Source organism: Cryptotermes secundus, unplaced genomic scaffold (assembly GCF_002891405.2).
Source record: "Cryptotermes secundus unplaced genomic scaffold, Csec_1.0 scaffold641, whole genome shotgun sequence".
Classification (NCBI taxonomy): Eukaryota; Metazoa; Arthropoda; class Insecta; order Blattodea; family Kalotermitidae; genus Cryptotermes; species Cryptotermes secundus.
Window position 1 is genome coordinate 927,474 of NW_019720713.1, and position 24,218 is coordinate 951,691.

Consider the following 24,218-nt stretch of genomic DNA (forward strand, 5'->3'; position numbering starts at 1 on the left):
ACGACACTGTTAACGACACTATTATGACCGCCTCTGTGGTCTAGTGGTCAGACCTCCTGGTTACAGATCCAGAGGTCTCGGGTTCGATTCCGGCGCTACTAGATTTTCTGAGAAGTAGTGGGACTGGAACGGGGTCTACTCAACCTTGTGAGGATAATTGAGGAGTTAATTGAATGGAAAAGTAGCGGCTCTGGTCTAGAAAACCAAGATTAACGGCCGTGGGATTCCACTGTGCTGACCATGTGACACCCTCTATCCACTAAAGTTAGCACTAACTTTGCCGACAAGTAGCAGTCGCTCGGTCAATACAGTTCGCTTGCGGACTAAAACCACGGAGTTCCTTGTTTTGTTTTCCTTCATTATTTTACAAGGGAAAAGAAGTTTATGACGTCAGGCATGGTTACGCCAGTCATGTGTATTTGGACTAATCAGCGGTCTTCTCTTCTTTTTGTGAGTAAAAACGTTCCATATTTCTTTTCATAAACGTTTGCTATTGGACACCACCTACAGCGTATTGACTGTAGACCATATAGATCTCACTTTGTGCACTGTAAATATTAAAACTGAAGAATACCCCGAAAAATTATTTGGTTTTCAAAGAATTACAATGCGTTATATCCGAGAGGGTAGAGCGCGTCATAGCCTCCGCTGTGATAGCCTCAGATCCTAAACAATATTAATATTATGTGGGATTTGAGGTTCTCACAACGGTGGTTATGAAGAGAAATATATTCTGGGATATAACACCTTATAGTTTGTTTAAAGTCAACCGACGTTTCGGAGGAGAATATCGCCTCCATTTTTAAGGCCGGAGACAAAGCCGACCAAGAAATCAGCATGAAAGAAGCAAGATTCCAGCAGACATGGAGGTGATGTGTACCTCCAAAATGGCGATTGACTTTCAACAGGCTACACGGTGTTAAATCCTAGAAGATATAATTCTTCATTGATAATATTAGTCTATCTTACAATCTATGCAAACGTTTCACAATGAAATTATAGGCCCCTTCATACTTGCCATAGGCTCAGTCTGTTCCATCCTCAGTGATTTGATTACCCCCAGCAATATATGGTAAAACGTAAATTTATCCCTCTGCTTAATACATTCTTGACTTCGGCACCAGATTGAGTTGAGCAGTCGGCTGGAGCCTGTGGTACCCACTGGACGGGAGGCTGGGTGGGCCCTATAGTCGGTCCGGACGCTATGGTCAGGAGAAAAGCCTTTCCCCTCCCAGAAATCGAGCCCTGATCGTCCCGCTTGTAACCTAGTCGCTATACCGAATGACCTGTCCTGGCTAGCAATGTCTGCTGAAGCGTACTAATAAGCGTTTCTTTAACAAAATAAATGTTTGCCGGTAATCTAGTGCACTGTTTTATCCACGGAGTTTGTAACGTAAAATGCACCGGCAGAAATGCGGCAAGTTCTCCGTTACGAATAAATTTTCTGCTGGTACACGTACCGCCACGTGCAGACTGAATAAACGCACCCGTAGGAATTATGAGGTTCTTCACTATACAGTTTTCTGTAGTCTCTAGCAAACTGTATTCCTCAGCACTCGATGTTGACAAACCCTCAGCCTATGAGAAGCACTGCTTTCTCGGATGTGACGCCGTGTAGTCCGGTGTAAGTTGACCGCCTATTCCTTTCATTTTTACATAATATTTTTGTTACACACAGTAACCAACCCATAGACAGCAGCTACTTTCGATCTGAGGTTCCCACAGCAGTGACTGAAGACCTTCTGGGATATGACTCCGTCTAGTCCCAGGAAAGTTCACCTTTCCTCGCTTTTCTTTTTGATTGTTGCCACTTTGAGAATCTTAGATCCAACCCTAAATTGTGCTTTCTCAAGGAGGTGAGAAATCAAATTCCAAGTCCATATTGTGCCAGGATGCCTGAAAGCCAGAATAGCCCATTGTTGGGCAACGACTCGCTACGAAATTAACACACGTTCCCGCGGCAAAGGAAGACGCGGAAGAATCCATTGTTAGATAACGGCTGGCTGCGAAATTAGCAAGTCGCTAGGCACGTTTCGTAGAAACGGACAAACACAGAATATGACAGAGGAACTCTATGAGACGGTGATCTATATTCAGTTCGCCCAAATGTTATAACCGGGGGACACAAAATTGATTCGAGAGTCTTAGGCAGTCATTTTGTGAGACGTTATAATTGACTGTAATTGTAAAGAAGGTGGTAATAAACCCAATCATCCAATACAGAATCCGTTATTATTAGTCACGGAACCCCAGACACGTGACAATATGAAAGTAAGAAGGAAGTATATATGAGTGCAGTTGCAATACAAGTTCGGATCTTGAATTAGTTTTGCGCAAAACAGAAGGAAGGGGGACGCATGGCCTGAGAGACAGTGATCTCATCTACATCCGGATCCTCCGGAAAGCCATGCTCTGGTCCCCGCAACAGACGGGTTTCCTGTTCCGGTTCTGGCAGAACAAGGCAACGGCTCCCGCGTCTGTAGTGTTCATCTCATGCGCAGGCCCAGAGAGGCGATACCCGAACTTCAGTTCTGGATTACTTTTCGTGTAGAAAGTTGATAGCTCACAGGTCTACTGAATTTCCTCGTCAGAGAATGCGAACAGGTAAGTATGTTTGAAAAAAAATAATTATGTTCATGGAAGAAACACGTACATATACCATTTAACACAGAGGAGAAGTAAAGCTATGACTAACAGGCCGTGGAGGCCCACAGGCTTGTAAGATATCGAGACTCCTACATTATATTTAGATAACTGGCTCACAGATGGCGGTAAGGTTGTCAGCCCTAAGCCCCAGCCGCCCTTAACCTCCAGGAAGGTTCCTAGTACTCATTTCTATTAGAGGCTGAGCTAACCCCAGGGTCATAGTGCGGCTGGAAGGACTAGATCAATTGAAAAATTGAACGACCTCATCGGGAATCGAACCCGCGACCTTCCAGCTTGCAACACAGTGCCTCAACCAACTGTACTAACCGCGAGCACCCAATTTTAGCCTTAGATGTTTCACAGCGGTGGCTATTAATGTCCTCTTTTCTGGGATACAGCACGTGAAAATCAAACGACGTTTCGGAGGAACAAATCGTCTCCATCTTTAGAATCGAAGTATAAGCTAGCAATGCTTCTCACATCTCTACAGCTGACATTTTTAATACAGGAATTAAATCTTGTAGGCTGTGAAGTTCTGACAGCGGGGGTTATGAAGAGATCTGAGTTATAGGTCGTGTAGTTCGGTGAAAGTGAATCGACGTTTCGAAGAAGAGTGTCACCTCCATCTTCAGGGTTGAGGAATGGCTCTTCTTGCCATCTGCTTTCACGATGCTTTTTTACTTGGTTTATTTTTCTAACCTGAATATAGGGGCCATATATTCCTCCGAAACGTTTGTTATTTTTCAACGGAATACAGGATCTTGTATCGCAGAAGATAGAGCTCTTAATAAATGATTGGTACTAGGGATGTGAGCTTTCGTATGGTGCTACATCATGAAGGTAGTTACAACTAAGTGAACGGACAATATCTCATTTTAATAATTAAAAACATGACGATGGATCGAATCCTTGAGGTTATATTTAATGCGGTATAATTGTACTTGCAGGTAATTGTACACTTAACTGGGTAACTAAAGGCTAGATACCGAACATCAGTTTACAGTTGGTACCACGCCAACTTCATGTCCTGTTCGCTTTAGCCCTTGGGAAATATAATCCGCTGCCCACTGCATAGGCGACTTAGCGGACTTCAGAACCCGTCTGGAAGCTGTAAAATAGAGACACATTTTTTGCCCATACCGGGAATCAAACCCCGGCAGTCCAGTAGCTAGTCCCTATACAGAAATTGAATATCTTTCGTATTGGCATCTGATACAATAATTTTGATCCAATATTGAAACTCATAATATGGCCGATAGAAAACAGTGTTAGCAGTTGACACTCACTTACTGTGTTATTTTCCAAGTCCTAACTCAGACATCGGGCCCAAAACTAAAGGAGGGTGAATGTGATAATGTGCTGCCTGATGAGGGCTATCATACACCTCAAGAGGCGCCAACTGATGAGTATGAAGCAATTGCGGAATTATGATTAGGGGAGAAATAGTGAGATTAGACGGACAGAAGGGTGTTCATCTATAACGAATGTGACATAAATTAACCGGGGATTGAACTCGGGTCTTTGCGCTAAGAGGCAAATAAGATTAGTGAAAATAATCCCCGGCTTCCCGCCGCGCCGGTCCGGGCTCGAGCCCGGGTCAGGTCATGTAAGATTTACGGTGGACAAAGTGACTCTAGGACAAGATTTCTCCGAGTGCTTTGAGTTCCCCTGCCAATGCGCATTCCACCAATTGCTCCACAATCATCATCATCATCACAATCAACTATCATCTGGGGCTGGTACAATAAGGCAAACAGTGGTTAGAGTACCAAGTGGACAGTCACACACCATGAGAAAACATTAGCGATAAATAAAGAAGAAAGAAAAGAGAAACAAGCGAAGGAAATGGAAAAGAACATAAACAAATAAAAGAAAATGAATACGAAATGAGGTGGGAAGAGAAAAATGAAGGAAGAAATGCCATTGCTTGAAATATACTCTGACCTCTGCCCACAACGGAATATTTATCACAATGACGTAATGAGCGACAGTCAAAACAGCAGTGAAATGAACTGTTCCGTGAGGGAGAGCTTTTTCTTTATGGGCCCGGCATTATATTCCTTTTGAAACGTGAGTCATGTTACTGCATTGCAGTATTTAAAGAGCATTTCTAAGGTATGAGACAGCGATGCACGGCTGAGCCCAAACGAAACAGAACTTCCTCAAACGCTGACTAGGGGATGAGTCTGTCGTTCACAATTATTGTTATACACCCAGGCATTGAATTCCCTTTTCGCCGCCTCCTACGACTCGCAGGGCTACAGTGGAGGTATTCGAACCCGCCTGCACGTGAAGGAAATCCCAGAATAGAGAAGTTTTGAGGTTATGTGTAATTTAAGATAGGCTGGTGGGAATAGCGTGGTCTACTGCTCACTGAAAGTCAAATGGTCGAACTCGTTGCTATAGTACATTCAGGATGTGTATGGATCAGACATCAGCAAACACTGACCAGGGAGTTATAACATACTGGATTCCTGGCACGCGGTAGCGTAGTGGTTGAGGAGTTATGCTACAAGCCGGAAAGTCGCGGGTTCAAGTCCCGATGAGGTCATTGGATTTTTTTCAGTTGACCTAACCCTTCCGGCCGCAATATGGCCTGGGGTTCACTCAGCCTCTAACAGAAATGAGTACCAAGAATTAATTAAATAATTTTCCTGGGGAGTAAAGCACGGCCGACGCGTAAGGCTGACAACCTTACCGCCATCTTTGAGCCGATTGTCTAGATAATGTGGGACCCTCAACGTCTCACAACCTTATGCGCCTTCACGGACTGATACAGGGATAGCTTTACTTTTTTACTTACTCTGATATGAGATTTATCGCGTGTAAGAGATATTCTTGTACACTGCATTTACAGCACTCTCTCTTGGTAGGGAAATTTACTTCAATTGTAGATGTTTGATGGGCGAATCGGATTTTGCTGTTTAAAAAAAAAATTCATTCCAAGAGAATTGAATATTTCAGGATAGTTTACACGGCCTGTCAAATGCATTTAACTCTGTATTGATTACTGTATATTAATTGTTTCGTACAAAAATATATCCTTGAGGCTTTTTGCTTTAAAGAAATGTATCTAACTTAATCTCTTCCAGACGAGTTTCACCTCACTGCGTTCACCTCGAAGTACTGCTTTAATACCTTCAAATAATAGGAAATACAACCATAATACCTACCTACCACTCGGCGCTACAGCCCTGGGTGAGCCTTGGTCTCCTCTGCAACCAGTCTCTACAACCAATGGGTGCTGCCATAGGAATGGAGCCATGCATGATGACCCGAGAATGGTTGTTAGGTTTCTGAACAAATTTCTTTTTACAGGATGAGGTTGGTAGCCTCATGCCCAACCCTTAATCTGGAGAATCAGGATATCTATCTTAGTCTGGATTCTATCCTTTGGTCTTTCCGGCATGGGTGACCCTACCGGTATTTAAACTACCGCCGGCATAGCTCTCCAGGTCACAGAGTCACGTAAGCCCCACCACGACGACAAGGTGTAGACGCCTTTTGAGGGACAGCCATAGTAAACAAGAGTAAAAGTGCATTTAGAAATCTTCTATTTTGAATTTAATTACGTAGTTGAAAAGTGCATGGAAACTTGTCTGGCATTTATATCATTTTATCATGGGTGAAGATGTTTTTAATTCTGTTAATGCTTTAGGACAGGCATGTCAAACTCAACTTGTACAGAGGGCCACCTCAGCTCTATAAATAATAGTCCAGGGCCGCACTTCGAAATAGAAATATATATTAGATTTTTATACAAGGAAATTTAATTCTATTTATTATTCATGAATAATTTCAATATAATTACCTAAAGTCACATATCTTACAGTTTTAAAAAGCAAGAGAATGTCATTTTTGACAAGTATCAAACAACTTTTCAATATGCAAATAGAGAGATTACACAAGAAATTATGTTAGAAATAGCAAAACATTGAATTTCCTGCAGCCTGCTAATTTATGTCTGCCTGAGACTTCTTGTCTTCTGGTCTGTTGGAAAATTTTATTTACAAAAAATATTTCTACTAAAATTTTAATATTGATTTTAATATCAATTAGTTCTAAAAGTTGAGGGGCCCACTTTGTGGCAATGGGGGCCGCATGTTTGACACGGCTGCTTTAGGCATTTGGTTACACTTCCTGTAAGCGACCTCCGTAGTCTAGAGGTACAGTTCCCACCTCATGACTCGTAGTACGCGGGTTCAAATACCCGGCGGAGGTCGTCGAATTTTTAAGGGTGGAAAAATTCAGGGAATAAGTCCTCCGGGAAGGACTTTAAGCTGTGTGTCCCGTGTCGTAACTTTACGGCACGTAAAAGAAACTCATATCCCCAAAGGGGATCACTGACCTTTCCCGCCCAACAATAGTCTCTAAGGCCTCTGATAGATGGGGGAAGCATTATAGACACCGCTAAGCAAGTGGCCGAACTCGCTTGCTCGGCGGGACTGATGGTACGCACAATTTATCGGTAGGGTATAGAGACTGGTAGAATATCATAGAGGGAAGCACAATAGATCAAACTGGTCGCGGTGCATGGGGAAACCCACCCTCTCTAAATAACTAAATAACTAACATGGAGATACAGGTTGTGACGATGGGTGTAGAACGGAACTGGCTTGGAATCCTCTCCAATGACTGTCTTCGGTAGTAGCAACACNTACAGTCTCGTCGCAAAGTCCCTACCTACGCACTTTTACACAGAAGATCGCTGGCAGATAGGCGTCGCGAGAGGGATCCAAAATCTTGGACCCAGTGTCCAAGACAGAACAGATTTGACCTCTGATGACCATCAAAGTATTAAAAGCGTTTACTTCTCTAAGGAGGCTCAAACCTAACTTACAAATATTATGTTTTTGGGCATTATTTATTGGCCTGTATTTTTATCTAAAACACCGTCCTGTTTATATTAAAAAACATTTCGGAATCTCGATTCTGCCTCCGTCTTCAAGTGGAACCTATTCAGTTGGGCCCTATCAATAGAACTAGCCCCTTTCTCCAGACACATTCACCAACACAAGATAGGGTATACAAAATAAGCACAGAACAAATCATCTGCGAGAGCTAAGATAAAATATTACAATATTAGAAATCTACATGTATTAGGCCCTGCAATCGCGAACAAACAAGATAAAAGTTATCACTGGAGAGACAAATTTACCGTGTGGTTTCTTTGCAAGAAGGAAAAATTTTCCCACTCAGTCTACACTGGACGGAATTTTAGATTTTTTACTTATGCTGGCATAACGGGGATTCCAGATGGTAGAGGTTTCGAAGCTGGGTTGACTGATCGGATGGTCTATCAGAGACATGTGGGTGGATTCCTTATATTTCCAATCTCTGAAACGTTGTGTTTTAAAATATAAAGAGAACTGTGATTTAAATAAAAACAGGACAATGGAAAATGTCCAGAAATTTAATATTTGTATTAATGTACGTGTACAATCGTCAGAAACTTTTATATCTTACTTACCGATAAATTTTCACTTGTAGAACAAAAGGCTAATGAGCATAGTACTGGTACTTCTATTGAGAGATGGTGAGTAGAAGATGATCCTGAGTTTCAGAAACAACGGGAAAGTAAAATGTAGTTTCACTACTAGCTTCATTGAGACGAGCCTTTCTTCAGAAGCCATCAGTTGTGCCGCTACTCAAGAACTTCCCAGCATTTAATGGAACCCGAAGGTTCATTACAGTATTCACAAGAGCCCTCCACTGGTCCCTATCCTGAGCCAGATCAATCCAATCCATATCATTCCATACTATCTCTCTAGGACCAATTTCAATATTATCCACCCACCTGCGCCTTGGTCTTCCTAGTGTACTCTTTCCTTCTGGCGTTCTCACAAATATATATGCATTCCGCTTCTCCCCCACTCGTGCTACATACTCCGTCTATCTTATCACCCAGACTTGGTCATTTTAATTAAACTTGGAGAAGAGTACAAAATATGAAACTCCTGACTATGCAGTTTTTTCCAACCTCCTGTCACTTCATCCCTCTTTTGTCCAAATATCCTCCTCAGCACCCTGTTCTCAAACACCCTCAGTCTATGTTCCTCCCTTAATATCAGAGACCAAGTATCACACCCATACAGAACCACAGGCAGAATTATAGTTTTGTATATTCTGAATTTTATGTTTCTACAGTTCGTTAAAAGACGACAATAAATTTCAGTCTCAATAAAAATCGTCGCCTTTCAATCGCGAAGAAATTTACCGTACACGGGAAGCGCTGGAAACTTAACAAGACACTATACGTGTAATGGGGAGCGTTTCAGATGGCATAGTAACAAATGTTAATATTTCTTAGTTCAAGCTGTCTTTAGCCTGCTTTAATATTTCAAATGTTTTTTGCTATAATATGCATATAGTGACATTATCCACCGGAGTTCTTATCAAAATATTCTGAGCATCGCCCGTCACATGTCATTGCCCACGGATGCTTTATGATGGTTGACCCATACATTGTAGAGCGGTTTGAGCAGGCTCTTCTAAACCCAGTAACGAACTTCCGAGTTTCATGAAATCATGGTTAGCTGAGTTACTATAAGCTTCTCAGGAAATATTGTCCCCTAATTATTTACATTTTACGTAGAAGTACTGCAGTACTGTTAAACTGGATACATAGTTTAACAGTACTGCAGTTCAGTGGTGTATATGTTTAACCATGTATTTGCCTGATTATGGCTATTGATAGTTGAAACATGTAGCAGAGCCGTAGCTGGGCACTGACCTTGATATTTGTTGTGTTGTGATGGTTAATAAAGAGGTTGTAGCTATGACGTCATTACACAAGAGGAAATTGGCTTTCCACATCCTAGGAAAAAATTTAAGTTTCTGTATTGTGGCATTTACGAAGAATAGTATCTCCTAGAATGCAATGCAATGTTGCCTTGTAGTAGTTAACCAACGTTTCGGAAGAACGTTCTATCTCCAGCTTCAGGGTTGAAGAGTAAGCCAAACCAACAACCTGCACTACCCAGACAACAAGTAGAGCTATCGCTGGCTTCACTTTGACGCTTGTGATAGGCTCAAAATGCTTCTCCGAAGATTCTGTGAATTTATACTGGACTACACGGTGACACATCAAAGAAAATATTATTATAAAAAGCTTAAAGATTAAAATAATTTTATATAAACTAAAATATCAACTCTGGTATTGTGTGGGAGTTCAATTCTGAACACATGTCGAGAAAATATGTTGAAGGTGCTTGAAAACAGGCACTCATGGGAATTATTTATGCCTTATCTTGAATTTCATGTTTCATTATTTTCATATTTCATTATTTTAGCAGATCTCATCAACTGACTTACGCGAAGTGACCGATTAGTATGATCGCAAGTGAATTACCAGAAACATGTTGGTTGTGGCAGCTGTACCTGCAGGAGCATTTCTTGAAGTCTGCCGTCATGTCAATTACCGCTTAGACAATCATTTTTAATACTGCTCCTGCTTTCACGTCCTCCCGATAGACTGCGCCACTGGTCCGCTAGCGCGTTGTCATTATTTATGCGCCTTGTCGACCGTGTTTTGTCATTAGTGCAGCTAGCGTCCGCGCGGTAGCAGTTGTGCAGCTCTTGCCTTCGAATTAGTACATCTTCGCAACGGCGACAGACCGAGTCCTTGGCTTTTGAACAGGCTATTTAACTAAATTATACTGAAGAACAATCTACATCAGACCTTTGCTTCTGCTTCGTAGAAATCGGAGTGATACAGCTCTTCAAACTGTTTCACTTTCATGTATGTAAACTAATTTCTAGTCCTCAGTTAATAATGGTTTCTTGTCGTTACATGTTTGTTTAGGAGCCTTGGAAGGTTTGCTTGCCACATAAGGACTGTACGTGTATTAACGGACAGCTCAGTCAACTAAGTGACTACCTATCAGTCGAACTGTCAAGGTTGAATTCAAACAGGAAATTTGGACATCTTTTCCCATACCGCTATGTCAGGACTAGTAATGCTGTCCACATAACATACTATCAGATTCGAAATAGACCCTCCTTAACGAGGGGTAAAGCGGCTGGAACTTTAAGCTAACCCATTGCCTCAGCCTATTGCTGAGGTAGAAATTAGTGGAATGTTTCTTGCACACGTCTTCTTCTCCTTCATGATGCTGTGTTTAGTAAAAGGGATGACCTGATTTTCTAGCGTGAGCACTTCCAGAAATGAGACTGACTGAACCCCATGAAGGGAGAGTCCGGTTTTACAAAATAATGGTCGCTACAGCAATGTCTCGTTGGGACACGCTGTAACGTAGTTGGATGAGGCACTATGCTACAAGCTGTAAGGTCGCGGGTTAGATTCCCGATGAGGTCATTTGATTTTTCATTCCACCTAATCCTTCCAGCCGCACTATGGCCCTGGGGTTGACTTAGCCTCTAACAGAAATGAGTACCAGGAATCTTCCTGGGGGTAAAGTGTGGCTAAAGCGTAAGACCTCACCGCCATCTGTGAGCCGATTGTCTAGATAAATGTTGAAACCTCGACGTATCACAACCTTATGGGTCTCCACGGCCTGTTATAGGGATAGCTTTACCTTTTTTACGCCTCCCAACTAAATGAGCTCTTCTCTTAATATTTTACGAAAATGCTTTTGTAACTATTCTCATCTCGCCCATCTTAACCTTGATTTCATCATCCTAGTAATATTTGGAGACAATTACAAATCTTGAAAATATGCTGCTACATCCACTCCCCCAGACTTTGTTTCCAGATTCCCTGGAGCCATGTCCTTCCCTTAGGATGAGAAAAACATGGAACTACTGTAAATTTTGTAGTTCTTGCGTGTTTCTAATCTTGAGACTAGTAGATAGAAGACGAAATAAATAATGGAGTATAAGCAGAACTGTTGCAGTCATTACCAGAAATACAGGTAAACAGAAACAAATCCTTCCCACAAATTAATTGAAGTCACTAGTCAAAAGTATTATGTTTCCACCAATATTTCTATGAAATTAAGCGACAGGTTTTATTTAATTTAAATTTTCCATTCAAACCGCTAATTATACCCTTGAAGGCTACATATTCGAGAATTTATCTTTGGCTGCTTTTATCAGATTGGTTATACGCTAAATAAATATAAATTGAAGAATAATTGAGTGAAATGTTAAAAACGGAATAAAACTGGTTTCTTTTCTTTTGTGATTTCCCAACTAGTGCCACAGCTTGCAGTTGCGTGACAATGTTCTGTCACCAATTGCAACGAAGTTGAAATCAATTCTCCGATATTTCTAATAAACGGACTCTCCTTGTCTTACTACAGATCGCCAATATTGAGTTCAATATTTCACTTCTAATGGCCTGTAAATAGCAACGTTTTGACAATGATGTATCTGGGATTAAGTAGCTCCATGTCAGCTTCTGGTAATATAAATTAACTGAGCCTTAAATTTAAAAATTATTAGAAAACTATTAAATTACCTTAGGCGTTATCTGTTTAGTTTAATGTAATTGGCGACCCTACATATTTCTATATTCAAATGCCATTCATAGGGGTATTCGTTCGGCAAAAGCAGTCACAATTATCGATCGAGTTTATTTTACGATATCGTACGTTAACTAACTCCATAGAGCTTCTTGATAAGTCGCCAGTTGTACAGCTACTCAAGAATGTTCCAATATTTTATGGAACCCAAAAGTCCATTACCGTACTCACAAGAACCCCCCACTGATCCCTATACTGGACCAGATCAATCCAGTCCATACCATCCCATCCGGTCTCTACAAAATTCAGCTAAATATTGTCACGTGTATTAGTGACTCTAGATGGAGGTTGGACTGGATGATTGGATTTATTAACACCTCACACAGTCAGATCGTACTTAAAAGCAATAGATCGCTATCGCTGTTTTACATAATTTACAGTTCACCATTACACACACACACACACACACACACACACTAGTATTCACCTTCTTATTAGTTGTACTCCGGTAACGGAAGTAAAACACTCTCACTGTGACTAATTCACCTAATCACACACTAAGTCTTCTCAGACTGACTTCTAATTCTTCTTCAGCTACTAAATTTCCGTGGCTATATCCTACCGACAACTGACTCTCTTATATAGTAGTGGCACGGGCCACATAGAAAACACTTTTATTCTATTGCTCATGCCTGTTTACAGCTCCGTTGCCTAGCACCGGATGTCTGTTATTGCCGCGTATTCTTGTACGCATGCCTGGCAACGGGCTCCTTACCAAGCATCTGTCTTCGCGGGACTGTGATCTTGGAGCTGTTGCCATTGCATGTCTGGGTCTTTCTACTGTCTCTTCCCTTCTGCCTTTCCCACCAAAATCCCATATACATTAATTTCCTTTTCTATGCGTGCTACATTCCCAATAATCTAACCGTCATTGACTTCATCATTATGCAGTTTTTTCCAACCTCCTATCACTTCTCTCTTCGGTCCAAATATGCTCCTCAACACCCTGTTCTCAGACACCTTCAGTCTATGTTCCTCCCTTAATGTTAGAGACCAAATTTCACACCCACACAAAACCGCAGGCAAAAGTTTAGTTTTGTATATTGTAAATTCTAAGTTTCTAGACAGTAGATAAAAGGACAAAAGGTCCTGGTCTTAATGGTAGCAAGCATTATCCGAATCACATGTGTTATTATACATAAAATTGAAAAGAGTTATTAAGATGTTAGTCCAGTAAACGAAGTAACACGAGACATACTTTCTTATGTTCAGCGCAAAGGGTTCAGTCTTGCAGCACTATCACAGGCTCCTGTATGGACGGCTAATTTCTGTTGTAGCGAAGTGCACACGCCTTCACTCAACCTTTCAGCAGTAAGAAAGTCACAGGGAAGCAGAATGCTTTATTTACCGGCCTGCAGTTGCAGTAGTCATGACGCCATAATGACCAGTACTGGTGGGGCACAAGGACAACACTGATGCAGTCTGAGCTATAGCACCGACATTAAGGCTGCAGCACTCCAGCACAGTAGGCACATGTATACTGGTTTTATTTCTTACATTTCTACTCCTTCATTACAAATGAATTTAATAATAATAATTTTACTTGAAGAAATAAAGACATTCCTTTTCAAAGCTCTTATCGCCACTAGTAAAATTACGATAATTTTTTACAGATGTAGGAGCAGGGGTGGCGCAGTCAGTATAGTGACTGGCTACGGGCTGGATAACCAAGAGGTCGTAGTTCGAGTCCCGGTAGGGTAAAGAATTTTCTTTTCTCCAAATCGTACAGACGGGTTCTGGGGTCCACCAAACCTCCTATGCAATGGGTACCGGGGGCTCTTTCCCCGGGGTTAAAGAGGCCAGGGTAAGAAGCTGACCACTCACCTCCAGCTAGTATCAAAGTCAAGAAAATGTGGATCTATACATCCACTCCTCATACGCCTTCACGGCGTAGTGCTTAAGTAGTTAAACACAGGGACAACTTTACCTTTGCCTTTCTTACAGATATAGAAACCCTCCCTGAGGTGCACGCGGTAGCGTAGTGTGGAACTGTGCTACAAGCCGGAAGGTCGAGAGTTCCATTCCCGATGAGGCCATTATATTTTTCAATTTACCTAGTCCTTCCCGCCCACTATGGCCCTGGGGCCGACTCAGCTACTAACAGAAAATAGCACCAGGATCCTCTTCAGATTAAAATGCTTCCGGCACGTAAGATTGACAACCACACCGCCATCTGTGATCTGAATGTCTCAAAAATGTGGGAACCTCGATGTCTCACAGCCCTATCGGCCTCCACGCCCTGTAACAGGGATTGATTTGCTTTTACCATGGGGCTTCTTATTTGTACATTAATTTATGACCCTGTCAGTGTCCGGATTACAGATCGTCAAATGATTGGGTGAGAAATGGATGGGAAAGGATTGTGAAAGAAACGTCAGTAGTCTAATCAATGTACTTTCCTGATAATTTCATGGAGATACTTAGAAGAAGCACGAAATAATTCAGTAAGCATAACCGGTATCACGGCCGAGATCCGAACCCAACACCTCATGAAGGAGAAGATTGCCGCTGTGCCGTCCTGTATGGGATGTCGATGGTTTAGGCAATTATAGTATATTTCTTCAAATTCATCTTCATGGCTCAAAATTCAAGATGCTAGTTCCCGATCTCTCAGCAAATTCGATATCTAACCTGTAGTCGGGTAGGAGAGATTGCTGCTGGGTCTTGTCAGCACAGTCATTCATGGTTCCGGGCGCCGCCGAAAACATGACCATATTTTTCTCTATCACGACTCTGGGAGTCGTGAACTACTCCTACATTTCTTATTATATAAAATTTCGGTTCGTACCTCACAGGAAACACATTAGTCTCCGCTACAAAGTCCAGCCGGCTAAGGATGTTCAAGGAAAGAGTCGTAGTTTACTGTGAGGACCATACGAAACACACACAACGCTAAATGTGTAGAATGCAACAGTTTTAGTGTCTTAAAGTAGGTGGTACATATAATAATCACTGGGCTTTAAAATGTTAAGGGATGAACACAGATTGAGCATTTCTGAGAGCTCCATCAAACTGCATAGTAATAATCATAATTTTTACTCCTCACCAAATAGTATTGATGTGATCAAATCAAGAAAGAACAGATAGGCGGAGCATGTAACATAGGAGATTTAAGAAATGCCTATAACATGTCGATCGGAGAAACTGAAAGAAAGAGACCAATTTCAAGACCCAGATGTAGATGAGAGGACAGTTTTATGAAGTCTCTTTAAGGAATGGTGTTGTTAGGGTACGCATTGGGTTACTCTGGCTCCGGATATGATCAAGTGGATCGCCCTTGCGCATAAGTAATGATTTTTTTCTCTGCCTCTACACCCGCCTTGGGTCCTTGTCTCTCATTCATTTTTCAGTTTCATGATCAATTTGCAGACGGGCAGGACTTCTTGGACGAGTGATTAGCTCGTTGCAGGACCTCTACCTAGACACAGGACAATATAAACTCAAAATAAACACACACATACCAAACATCCATGCCTTGTGTGGGATTCGAACCCACAATCCCGGCTTCCGAGCGAGCGAAGACAGTACATACCTTAGTCTGCTCGGCTACTGTGACCGACTAAAATGTAAGGCTATCCCAAAAACAGGCCGTGGAGACCTATAGGGTTGTGAGAGGTCGAGGCTCCCACATTTTCTAGACAAATGGCTCACAGATGACGGTGAGGTTGTCAGCCATACAGGCCCGCCGCCTTTTACCCTCAGGAAGATTCCTGGTACTCATTTCTTTTTAGAGGCTTAGTCGTCCCTAGGGCCATAGTGCGGGCCGGAAGGATTAAGTCTATTATAAAATCCAATGATCTCATAGTGAATGGAACCCTTGACCTTCAAGCTTGTAGTACTGTTCCTGAAGCAACTACGCTACCGCGTGCTCCAATGAAACTTTAGGTCCCATGAAGGTAAGGACTGCTAGATTATCAAGAAAGACTCCGATACAAGTATTTAAAATAGAAGACAGAAAGCAATTTTTTATACACATACACACAGGATGGAAACGGAACACTTTCACATCTGAGCCCTTTTCTCTTTCAAAACAAATAAGTACTTCTGTGATTCCAAAATTAATGCCAATTTCTGCCACTGTCTTAATAGTATATAATTAGGATTTTTCTTCCTCTTCAAGAACCTGGGGAACATAAAGGTCACTAATTTGAAGGATCTTGTTTAAATAAGGATTACCACAAATACCAGATGAACTGCGCTTGTTGAAAGCAAAGTACTACTTTTCATGTCAAAACCTAGGATATTAGCTTAAGTATATAAGTCATTGCTCACCGCAGCAGTTATCTTGTTAACAGGTGACGTCCATCATACCATGTAACGTCACACAATAATTTAAATGAGCAAATGAAGGTGCTGGGTTGTGTACAGTTTGAAATGTGGTCGCGCGACGCAATGCCATTGTGCTGTAATGTGGTAATGGCAAATGCGTTTTCTTTCCAGTACTCAGTGCCCTTCATAGTTTATATATAATGAAAATATATTTGTCTCTTAAATACGTAGGTTTGTAAGGAGGAAAGTAATGTGTTTATTCTTACGTAGAATCGCCTAACACATGGTTCCTCAAACTGAGGGTCGCAACTTCCCATCTGGCTTCTCGAGAAGGACGCTGTTCCAAGGTGTCGGTTACACATGTTTACACATGTTTATGCTGGGCAAAGATTACCTGAATTGCACTGTGAAATGTGGTAACTGAGGACTACGAGGGCGGGTTTTCAAACTGCAGAGCACATGAATGTTACCTGTGCTGCCATCTTGTAGCTTACTCGCCAATTGTCTTTAAAGAGATATACAAATTTGAAGAAAGTTGTCTTCTGGGTTTAGGCACCGTGTATTCTTCGTTTTGGCCGACGTTTCGGANAGTAGACTCCCGATTATACGTGCTGCGTATTATCCTCGAGTTTTACTCAGAAAACTGACTGGCGAGGTAAGTGTCAGAAGTTAACTTCATGTGAAATTGATTTTTAAAAAGGAACAAGTACAAAAGGAATGTAAATTTATTTCGCCTTTGAATATGAATTTGGAAATTAGAGCTTTCGTTGTTTGTTTTATTTTCTTTAAGCTTGAAAACATCACAGAGACTTCCCAGAAAACACATTCATGTTTCTACTGATAGCGTTGAGTAAAATAAACTTATGTATATACGTGTATGTGTCGTTTTATAAACCCCATTTCAAAAGTTAGTTACAGGTTTCTTTTACTCATCATCAGAGTAAATTAATTTCCTATCTGCCCCGAATGATGGAGAGTTTATTATATTAGAGACTCCTTTATTATATGGTATTGTATTTGATTAACACTTTAAAGACCTGTGGTTAGTATATGTACCACCTCTTTTAACATACTAAAACTCTGCATTCAGCCCACAGAGTTTGTGTTCCGTATGGTTCTCACAATAAAAAGCGACTATTTCCCTAAACGGAATTAACCGGTTGGGCTTTGTAGCGGGGACGTTATGTGTTTCATGTGAGGTACGAACTGAATTTTTATATATAATTTAGAAGAAATTTCGTCTTTGAAGGGTTAATTTTGTGCGTGCTTGCTTTAAGTTTGCAAGTTAGGGAGACCGAACAATTTCGTATGGTCCTCAGTCCAAGAGAAGTCATGTCTACTGAACTAACTGCTCTTGAATATTAGCCCTTAGCTAACTCCATAGTTACTTTGCTAGCGGTGATGCGTTGTAAAGTGAAATAATTTGGAAGGCACATTCTCGTAATGGCTTCAACTGAGAGAGATAGAGAAGGTTTTCTCTTGGAACCTCTTAAGTGGAAGAGATAATTAAGCAAGAGGAAGCTCAAGGAGGTGATAAATGATGCAACGTTTCCTTCTCCCGAATACCCAAGAACTCTCTACCCTTCACCACCGGCAACGTTTGCCGTTTGGCGCCCTCTGCTTTCCTTCTTGACCCCCTGGCTGCCTTTCACCCCTTCCCTCTTCCTACTACCCGTTGTTTGTTCTTAAGTCATTAATTTGAAGCGTCTCTGGATCTTGGCACCAGAGGGCAATGCTGACACTTGTTTGGCTCGGGAAAATCTCTTGTTTCGTATCTTCTTGAGTATCAGAAGCGAGGAAACAAGGTATGAACAATCTGATATAATGAATCGCCTAACACTGCCACTTCAAATAAGAGTGTTCACTAATTGATTCTGGAATAGTAAATCCAAGAAGGTTATGTTTGGCCGGAACAGTTACTTAACTCCTTCAAAGAGAACTTTTTCTGAGAGACTAAAAGTCGCTCAGCTACTCAAGAAATTCCCCGTCTTATATGGAAACTGAAGTATTATTTCCGTGTTAAGAACTTGGCACTGGATTCTACTCTAAGCAATAAGTATCTAGTCCACACCTCCAAATAAAATGTATTTGAGATTAATTTTAATATTATCACGTATGTGAATGACTATAGGAGGGGTTTGGATTGATAACAGGATTTATTGAACTTTTATAAATCGTGACTGCAAGTGATTGTAAAGCTCTCCCGCTAATTCACACACTCGTCTTCTCACTACAGCACAGTAGTCGTATCCTGGTAATGGATTTTAACAATGAATATTTTCAAGCTTCTGTGCTCACGATGTTATTGTCCAGCGAATATCCCCCAACTGAACTGGTCAAAGTGAAAGTAAATGTTACTTTACGAGCGACGGTTTACCGCCACTCAGTACGTCTTGGCGTCAAGTCTCTTGAGGATCAAGACCACAGATTTTATTTTTGCCAACTGAACCCTTGAGGTCATAGTCCTTAAGTAGCGCCCTCTTAATTGTCTTCAAGTTAAATCGTCGGCGCGGACCACATCGAAAACTTTGTTTTTCTATTGTTGCGTGCGTGTTCTTTTCCGCCGGAGCGTGCTTACCGAGCCGTTGCTTAGAAACAGGTTGCATAATCCCGTTGTTCTGTTGTTACTTGCGTGTATGTTGCTGGGCTTACTAGCAACGTGTCGATACGAAACAATATTATCTTCCCGTATACACTCTAGGTGAGAGGTGGATATGATTAAGCCATGTTGTACCCCTCTATGAACGATTTGAAGTTCTTTGAGAATGTGGACATTTCCAAATATTTTGGAAAGAAAATATATGTAATAACTTGAAATTATATTCACGAACGAAGTAAGAAAAAAATATTTTTAGAGAATATTTGCGACTGTTTATTTCACAGTCTATCATCTTCCAGTCTCGTGTCTAAAGCAATTAAAACTTAAGAAATTGGAATGCAAAGGTATGATTTTGTTTGTTGTTTATGTGGGTATGAAACACGTCAGAGTGTTTCTTCGGCCAGAACGCGACGGTACGTACAATGGAAAACAACTGTTGCATAAGAATAAATCTGTTAAAAGTTGCACATCTCCCGGAGTATTATACTGTACGTTTCGTTATGTCTCCGTTCGTTCTCAGAGGAGAATCTGGAAACGTGTGATCGCTCACACACAAAGAGAAGAGCAGGTTATGGACGTTTTTAGAATAGACTAATTGGAGAGGATATTTGGATCTAAGAGAGAGGAAGTAGCTAGAGAATGGAGACAATTTCTTGAGGAGGAGCTTCATGACTTACAATTTTACTATTAGGCCGTGCCGTAGCTCAAGTGATTAGTCGCTGGCTTCCCACCGCGGCGATCCGGGTTCGATCCCGGGTCTGGTCAAATGGGATTTGTGGTGGACAAAGTGACGCTGGGGCGGGTTTTCTCCGAGTACTTCGGTTTCCCCTGCCAATCTTTATTCCGCCAAATTCTCCATCATCATAATCACCCGGGGCAGGTTACAATAGGCCAATCAGAGGCCGCCGTGCCGAATGAACCCAGTTGGACTTCAACCCCCACTAAGCGAAAAAAAGAATACACTTTTACCAGCTATTATTAGAATGGCCAAATCAAGGATCATAAAATTTTGGGACATGGTAGCTCGCAGGGTACAGATGGAAAATGCAAATATTTTTAGTTGAACAATAAGAAGTGAACAGACACAGGCGAAGGTGGAGAGGGGCAAGTCAAAGTTGGACATTAAGGGGACAGTGACTGCATTAGTGTATGGTTGAATGGCCTGTTCATTTGAACATCATGCGGAAACTTCAGCTTTCATAAAGTGCTGCGAATTTCTTGACCAGTGGTGCTAATATCCATATCTGACGAATGTCTCTATAATCTTGAAACCGATATTTTACCGCTCTCTTGCTGTAGTTTTTTTATTTATAAATAGATTATGTAGCAGGCCTCTTTTGAAATTCTGTCCTATTCTTTTGTCATGTTGGCTCGAGCAAAATTGCGAAATCTTTTCAAGTGGCATATTTTAACGGATAAGGCTCCACCATTGAACAAGCCTCAGAGATACTTATATCTCAGATGTTTGCTGTTTTCGGGATCTGACTTGCTGTAGATCTGATTGTGTTTCGAAATGTCCAGGGGAGGTTAACCTTAAAGCCCTATATGCAACCTACTTTAGCACACTAAGACTCTGCCCACACACTGTATTTATGTGTTCCGTATGGGCCTCACAATAAACTGCGACCCTTTCCCGAAACAGCACTAATCGGTTGGACTTTGTAGCGGAGACGTAATGTGTTTCCTGTGAGGTACGAACTGAATCTTCATGTATTATTTAGACGAAATTTATTCTTTAAAGCCCGTGTGGAGTCGGGTTCGAATACCTTCACCGCAACCCTGGAAGTCGTAGGACGCGATGATAAGGGAACCAATGCCTGGGGGTATAACAGGGCCACCCTGATCCTGGGGAACATAAATACGGGGACGTGGTCCTACAGGTTGGGGGAGTCTCAAATCTGAGGGAGTAAAATACACTCATGAGTCCCGCTGGACTCGAGTCCGGTAATAACTGCGCTGGCGAGGACCAGAAGCAACTGTACACGACAGGCCCAACCTCTCATCAGAGAGGGCGCTAAATATCAACAAACCCGCAGCTGTGTAAGTTTTGAGGTTTTCACGGCGATGACTATGAAGAAAGTCGTCTTCTGGGTTTTGGCGCCGTGTATTCTTCGTTTTGGCTGACGTTTCGGAGGAACGTATCGCCTCCATCTTCAGAGCAGGTGAATGTCTTATGAATGCAGAGAGGTCTCTGCATTCACAAGACATTCGCCTGCTCTGAAGATGGAGGCGATACGTTCCTCCGAAACGTCAGCCAAAACGAAGAATACACGGCGCCAAAACCCAGAAGACGACTTTTTTCAAACCCGCAGCTGTCTGACAGTAACAGAAATCCAGTTATGGGCCCTATATGGGGCTTTGACAACAAGACAGACTGGCCGACTGACCGTCGATCGTAATATAACACTTTGACAGTCTTTAAAAGGTTAAGTAGAAGTGCTTTGAAGAATAGTATCTTCTTGGACTTGACGCCGTGTAGTCCAGTAGAAATTCACGGAAGTTCCGAAGAAACTTCCTCTATCTTCAGGGGCATGGAAGCAACCGGAAATTTGTATGCAGCAACCGCAGCGAGAGCCGTGCCTTGAAAACATTCACACATTGGCCCGCACAGGAGACCAGAGGGAGCTAGTTACAGGCCTGCATCTGAACCAGATTTCCTACCTGCTGATCACACTTCTTGCTGCCTGTCTTGAGGATCGCTAGCCTAGCGAAGTTGGAAGCAGTATATTCCTGAGAAAAGTCCTCTGAATTTCTACCGGACTATAAGGCATCACATCCTGAAATAGAATACTCCTCGTAGTCACGCCTGTGAGGACCTCATATCCAACAAAGAGCGTATTCTTGGATAAGCTGAAGTCGGAAAATTTGTGCTTCTGCTACAATCAGCTCGATTCCTCAAAACATGGACTGAACACGCGACATTTGAGTCAGAGGTCGACAAATATAACACACTTTTTCGTTTAATGTGGGTGGAGTCCAACTGGGTCCCCTCGGTACGGCGGCCACTGATTGGCCTATTGTCCCTGACCCGGGTGATTATGGAGAATTTGGTGGAATGAAGATTGGCAGAGGAAACCGAAGTACTCAGAGAAAACCCGTCCCAGCGCCACTTTGTCCACCACAAATCCCACTTGACCAGAACCGGGATCGAACCCGGGCTGCCGCGATGGGAAGCCAGCGACTAACCGCTTCAGCTATGTCGCGGCCTAACATAACACACTTACTCAGAATTTCTTCTTGTAGACCTCCGTAAATATTATATTCTAATTAATCTGTTTAATATCTGATCTACATAATCATTAGCTACTGAGTACAATTTCCTTGTTTTTGTAAGGTTATACAGACCTGTGATAAACATACATGTACGTTCTATTTGTTTCGCTTACACTCAGAAAACGAAACACCCTACAGTTTTGAAAATAAAAGGGTCTCTCTCTTTGATTTCGACTCGCTGAATCACATGCACTGCGTTACAATCGAAACATTAATTTTGAAAATATAAGAAATATAAATTTAAACTTCCTTTTAATAATAACAAAGGCAGAACTGTAAAAAGAAACAAACTATGAAATGAAATGCAAGAAAATATCCTTTCAACTCCTGACTGTTATTAATTTTGTTTTTGGTCTCACTGTTTGTGTTGAGCGGATCACAATTATAGTTGCTTGGCGAGGCGGCAGATGGCAGTTACTTACTTCTTCCTACGATAAAAAGAGAAAAACAAAACTTCATTAATGGAGCAACTGAAAGAATGGAATAAACAAAGCATTATAAACGGAAATGAGAGCAAAGGTTTATGTGTGTAAAATAGATATGTCAGCTGCACGTCTTTATCTGTTAGCTAAAAAGAAGTAGTTTGCTTAATGTATAAGTTGAATGGATCGAAGACGAAATTAATTGACCGATTAAATATATCAGATGTAAGGATAAGTGGAACGTTTTATTTTCTGGCTTGATTAAATAATTACTCAGTTGTAAGATTTTAAGTTCAAAGGAGCAAAATGCTAACATTAAAGTCTCATCCGAACAAGGAGACGCAACGAGAATACGTGGATCAGAACATCCGAATAAATATTAATGATTGCCCGTTTATATTCAGAGAGGAACATCTGTTAATTCCTGTCTACAGACAGCGTTTACACAAATAACGCCGCCATTGGCGCAATATAATAAAAGTCAGCTCATCATAGACACTTTAAAATTACGATTCCTTTTCATATGTATACTAAATAATATTTCGGGGGGAGGGGAAGGTAGAGGGAGGGAAGGTAGAAGGGCAGGGGAAGGTAGATGGAGGGAGGAGGAAATGCCGAATGAAGCATTGGTATTTCATTTTGTTTATACAAATAAATGTAAATGACACGACACTCAAATCGCAAACCAGCAAACAGCAACACGAAGAGGACATGTTATTTTAGATGTGTATTGACACTGTACATTTTTCACAGATGGCTTCAACGAAAAGCACAATATTTGACTTGGATATTAGGTCTATTAAAAAAAACACACAATATTGAATTTATACCAGTGCTTTTTGGATAAGAAGTGATAATGGCTAGTTGGGTAGATAATTCAGTAATAATGCTAGACCTATGTAAACCAACACGACCATATATATAAATATAGGCTATATACACATACACATACACATACACACACATACTGCTCGGATGTTTAGACCTGTCCGCTCTCAGCGAAATGCGCAGTGGACTTGGTCGAGTCCACTAACTGAGGGGGATTGTAGGGACTGTATGGGTAACAACACAGGCTCCTTCATGTAATGCAGCTGCAAACACTGCCCTGCCAATTATTGGCAGATTTCTCCTCACGCTCAATTCAGAGGCAAGATCTAAGAAGGGTGTATATGAGGTTTACACACATACACACATGTACGTACTGCCATAATCATTACTATAAGCGACAGGGAACGAGAACACGCGTGTTCTCTTAGATGCAGGACGCGTTTGAAGTGATCCCCTTTGCCTCTGGTTATCTGGGTTCGAAGTGTGGATACTATTTTTCTCGTCGATGGAAAATCATTAATGTTTTCTTTGTTCAAATTCCCACAACAATGAGAGCAAATTGTACGTAATTTGTGAAATAAGTAACATAAATTGAATAGTTTATAATAGCACTATTATATTGCATTATGGTTATTGCAGAGAAATCATCTTGCAGGACGTACCTAATAATAAGTATTACGTTTTCAAATATTCAAT

The 24,218-nt window shown here is 41.5% G+C and overlaps 1 protein-coding gene across 2 annotated transcripts in view; it reads right to left on the reverse strand.

Moving 5' to 3' along the window:
- The window catches only part of LOC111871992 (homeobox protein E60), a 97,627-nt gene that overhangs the window by 31,615 nt on the left and 41,794 nt on the right, over positions 1-24,218 (reverse strand). For both annotated transcript variants that reach the window (XR_002844155.2, XM_023865443.2), the window contains exon 2: positions 22,695-22,700. Coding sequence is in view for 1 of the 2 variants with exons in the window: in XM_023865443.2 (XP_023721211.1) it covers positions 22,695-22,700 (6 nt within the window). In the remaining variant the exon portion in view is untranslated. The remainder of the gene's footprint in view (positions 1-22,694; positions 22,701-24,218) is intronic.